Here is a 4551-nt window from a genome sequence, read left to right on the forward strand (position 1 = left end):
CAACGGGCATGTATACACTACACACTATAAACTTTTGATTATTCAGATCAATTTTAATGGCACAAATACGAGCACTCGAACACGGTATTATCGATACACAGGGAAACACACTTTTTCTCCAAAGCAGCGCAACCCCACCATAGGGCCTTCCTACCAGCATTCCAGCCGTAGTGTCTACAGCAGACGTCCCGGTGCTCCCAAAGACAGCGTCTATACTCGCAAGGTACGGCAGGTCATGCGGTAAGAGCCACGTTTCCTGTAGAGCTATTAAGTCAGCTGTCTTACATAACTGACGAATTCCTTCGACCGATCTCTTCACCGATTTACAGTTAAATGTAACAAAGCTGTTACTGGGTACAATCTCTTTGTTGCTGTTCATTTTGACCTGGTTTGCTAGCCTCGACACGGTGCTTTACTTGGTAATTGAAATTTATAAAACGACGGAATATTACTCCTTCAGGCCACAATTTTTCTTCAAGAAACATGTATAGTTAATGCCGAGGAACAAACATCTTAAACGCATTATATCCTCTTTCCTTGCGTTGTGCTATTTCAATTAAAGATATTTTCTCATTCGTTTGCTTGTAAACATAGTCACTTATTGCCTCAGGTTTAGTATCTTTGTGCACATTTGATAGGAATATAGGCACTTTTAAATTCGCTGATTTAAAATTCGATAATTGTGTTGCCAATCCTATTTTATTTTCATAACGTTTAGACTTCTTCTTGTTATTGATCACTGTTATCCATTCATTTCCTTTATCAACATTTGCTTCCGCGACAAACGCACTCGAGAAACAAGTTTTCTTCGCAGGCGCACTCAGCTGATCGCTTACGTCACACACTGCCTGACGCGGCTCCGGCGCGGGCGGCGATGCGAGCATCGGCCGTGCGGGTGATTCATCGCAGACACTCGGCACAGCGGCGTCCATTACCTGTGTCCGCTGGATGCCGATTTTCAGATCTACCTCCGGGTTGCGAGATTCTCCAATATCGGAAAAATTAATACCCATGGGGCCACTATCGACATCCGAATTGTTCAACAAATAGGCGCCTCTTAGTCTTTGGTTAACGTTAAGATTTTCGTTAAAATTGCACGTATTATTGAAATTATTCACTAGTGACGCGGATTTGAGAGCATCCAGCTCTATTCTGAGTTTTGAATATTCTTGTTTAGATACATAAGCATCCTGCACCTGCTTTAGATCACGTTGTAGTAAATTTATATCCCTTAAAAGCTTTGATGCGTCCACATAATCGAAGGTGATGGGAGGTAGTTTATTTAGGTCCCTTGCCACAAAAATAGGGGTTAAGTCAGGGTCAGTTTCCTTAAAAAGACATATGATGTCTTCTATATCCCTCTGCGATTTTCCTTCACCTTTTCTGGTGATTCTTCGTACTTTGCTCGGAATGGAATCACACAGCAGCTTTTTCGCCTCAGTCACTTCTACCGTCGAGAAAGAAGTTGTGCAGATACGTCGTATACTCTCTTCATCCATGACCTGTATTTTATTTTGAACAAAGGCCAGTAATTCGCATATTACAACGTTGCAGCTTCCACATTTTACAATCGTTGACATCGTAAAATACGTAACACACACTGACAGCGCGAAGCGCTGATACGACCGTATAAAACACACGTCTGCTCGCTACGGCATGCGAGGCGCCACTCGGCGTCACATAACATTTCATTCTGTTACTCAATTACAGCTCCCTAAATTACTACAATGTATCTAATAAATATTTCTTTAATTCATTTTTTATTTAACTTTTATTACCTTGCAAACATTTTAAGTGTGAAGGAAGATCATTAAATAATGTTGGAATTAAATAGTCCTTCGTCCTTTTTCCATACACATTGTTTGTTTTAAAAATCTCGTACCTGCCCACCGCTGCTTGCCTTGTTGGATAGTTATAACGTTTTGGTACTTTATACTCATTACTTGAATATTCTTGCAGCATTTGATAAAGCATAAATTTTTTTCTGCGGGAATTATGTTGCAAATTTTAAATAATATATCATAATTATGTATTCTTTTACACTCACTACGCACTTTCCTATCGGCTAACAATTTTAAGAACCGTATTTGTAATAGTCTTATTTTGTTAAGTTGTGTCACGTAGGTAGTACCATACGTTCCCACACAATAATTGATAATAGATTGTACAAGAGCATGATAGAGAGTATACAGAATCGCACGAGGAGTACAATAGGCAAGCATATTAAATCTACCTAATATCTGTCGCAGTCTAGTACAAAGAACATCTACATGAATTGACCAATTAAATCGATCATCTACCATTGCTCCCACATATCTATAATTACTAACTTGTTCTATAGCTGGACAGGTACAAGCAATGCTACCGCGATGCAGACGCTCAAATGAGTGACCTATCAAATGCAAAGGTTGTACTACTGTTTTCTTCCTATGCCCTGAACATATATGCATGAATTTTGTTTTATTTATATTTAGAATAATCCCATATCATGTGCCCATCTATTCAGGTTATTAAAGTCTTCCTGTAAATGTTGTAGCAATGGGGTAAGGTCTGGTCCTGTGCTCATAAGGCATGTATCGTCCGCAAACATATAACATTTACATTTTTTAATGACATTAGGCATACTATTAACGTGGAGAATGTAGCACAGTGGTCCAGTCACAGAACCTTGAGCCACGCCGTACCTTATATTTTTTAAGTCACTATAATATTCATTCACTTTAACTACAAAAGTTCTATTTTTTAAGTAGTCAGCAAACCAACTTAATAATTTTCCGCGGATTCCACTAGCATCTATGGATTTCAAGAGGGTTTCGTGGTCTAAAGTGTCAAATGCTTTTTTGAAATCAATGAAAAGAACTAGTACATGATATTTTTTATTTAGACTAAGGTTTATTTCGTTACTGAATTTTGACAACAAGGAATCTGTGCTTTTGCCCTTTTGAAATCCGTATTGCATCTGATTAATTACCTGATTTTTTTGTATATACCCAGTCACCTGACCCACAATCACCCGCTCTACTATTTTATTAACAGAAGGAAGAATAGAAATCGGTCTGTAATTTCCGGAATCATTGACCCTTCCACTCTTGTAAATAGGGCGGATAATTGAGGTTTTTAAGGCGTCTGGGTACAGCCCCAAGTTTACAAACGTATTAATAAATTTAGCTAAAACTGGGCTTATAAGATTTTTAATTAATTTTATGTCACACATTCTTATTTCATCGATTCCTGGCGACTTTTTAGAATTTAATGAACCTATTACTTTATCCACCATTCTAGACTCAATAGCCCTAAAGAACATTGATTGGTTTGCTTCAGAGACATAACTGTCTCTACTTAACAAGGTTGTGCTACATAATGTGTTTAATTTTACCTGTTTCCTCAGAGTATGTACATGCAAAACTATTACATATTTCCTTAGTACTACAGTCACTTCCCATATTTTTTATGATAGTATCATCCAGACTGCAATTTTCTTTACCGAGCCATTTATTCATGACATTCCAAATTTTTCCACTATCTTTGCCGGCATCAATTATTTCCTGTTTTCTACTAATGTTCTTGGATTTGTTTATAAATTTCTGCGTTTTATTTCTCCACCTGTTATATTCTTATCGTAAAATTTTATTATTAGGTTCACTCTTCCATTTTTTAAAGAGTTTGTCTCTATGTATTATCATATCACTAATTTTTTTCCACGGGCTGTCTGTACGGGTATTACTTATTATATTAATTTTTTTCTTATTTTTACTATAAATATCATGAAAGGTCTGGGTGATGCTACCATATAACTCTATTGGGCAGTCAAGTAACAATAAATTATTCCAGTCAAAACTTAATAATTGTTCACAAATAGCACGATTGTCCCAAACAGTCACAGTTTTAATCTTAGGTTTACTCACGCTTTTCGCCTCTAACGCTACAGCTACGGGATAATGGTCCGCAAGCTTATGTAATATAATGCCCGAAGACATAGCACACTTAACACTTCTCACAAAAATATGGTCAATGCACGTTTGAGATAAGACACATTTTCTAAACTCTTCTCTTGTAAAACCGTATATGCAGCAAAACCATAATTTCCTAAGCGTCTCGTATTCTATTACGTACTTATTATTTCGCTCCAATAAGTCAAGGTTCATGTCGCCAGCAATAATGCAATCCGTGTGAGTACAGGCACCTCGAGTAGAGTGACGTAGTATATCCTTGATATCAAGCATAAATGATGATAGATCGGTACTTGGTGGTCGGTAAATAGCGTGTATTAATATGTTACTATTTGTTGTTTTTATACAACAGGATAAACGACTCTGTTACTTTCAAGCTATGTTGTTTACCTTTACAACAAGTAATTTTTTTGGAAACGTAAACTATAATAATAATAACGCTCACAATAACGCTCACAATCAACATAGCCCCGCACTAGGGAAACCCTGTGTCGCGGGTGCCATGGACACACACATAGACAACCACAAATTACACCCAAACTCACGAGAGAAATAAATGTAGGCCATACAAATATTTCTCCCGGCCCGGGAATCGAACCTG

At 37.4% G+C, this 4551-nt stretch overlaps 1 protein-coding gene across 1 annotated transcript; it reads right to left on the reverse strand.

The window, feature by feature from the left end:
• Positions 1 to 491: 491 nt before the first annotated feature.
• On the reverse strand, positions 492 to 1499 carry LOC113234598. The gene has a single exon (XM_026469951.1). The coding sequence runs from the start codon at positions 1497 to 1499 to the stop codon at positions 492 to 494; it is 1008 nt and encodes a 335-aa protein (XP_026325736.1).
• Positions 1500 to 4551: the final 3052 nt, after the last annotated feature.

Source organism: Hyposmocoma kahamanoa, unplaced genomic scaffold (genome assembly GCF_003589595.1).
Source record: "Hyposmocoma kahamanoa isolate Upper Pololo Valley unplaced genomic scaffold, ASM358959v1 85298, whole genome shotgun sequence".
Taxonomy (NCBI): domain Eukaryota; kingdom Metazoa; phylum Arthropoda; class Insecta; order Lepidoptera; family Cosmopterigidae; genus Hyposmocoma; species Hyposmocoma kahamanoa.

What these genes read in the sequence shown, in the direction of transcription:
- LOC113234598 (XM_026469951.1), bottom strand. Translation starts at nt 1,499, where the DNA reads ATGGATGAAGAGAGTATACGACGTATCTGCACAACTTCTTTCTCGACG.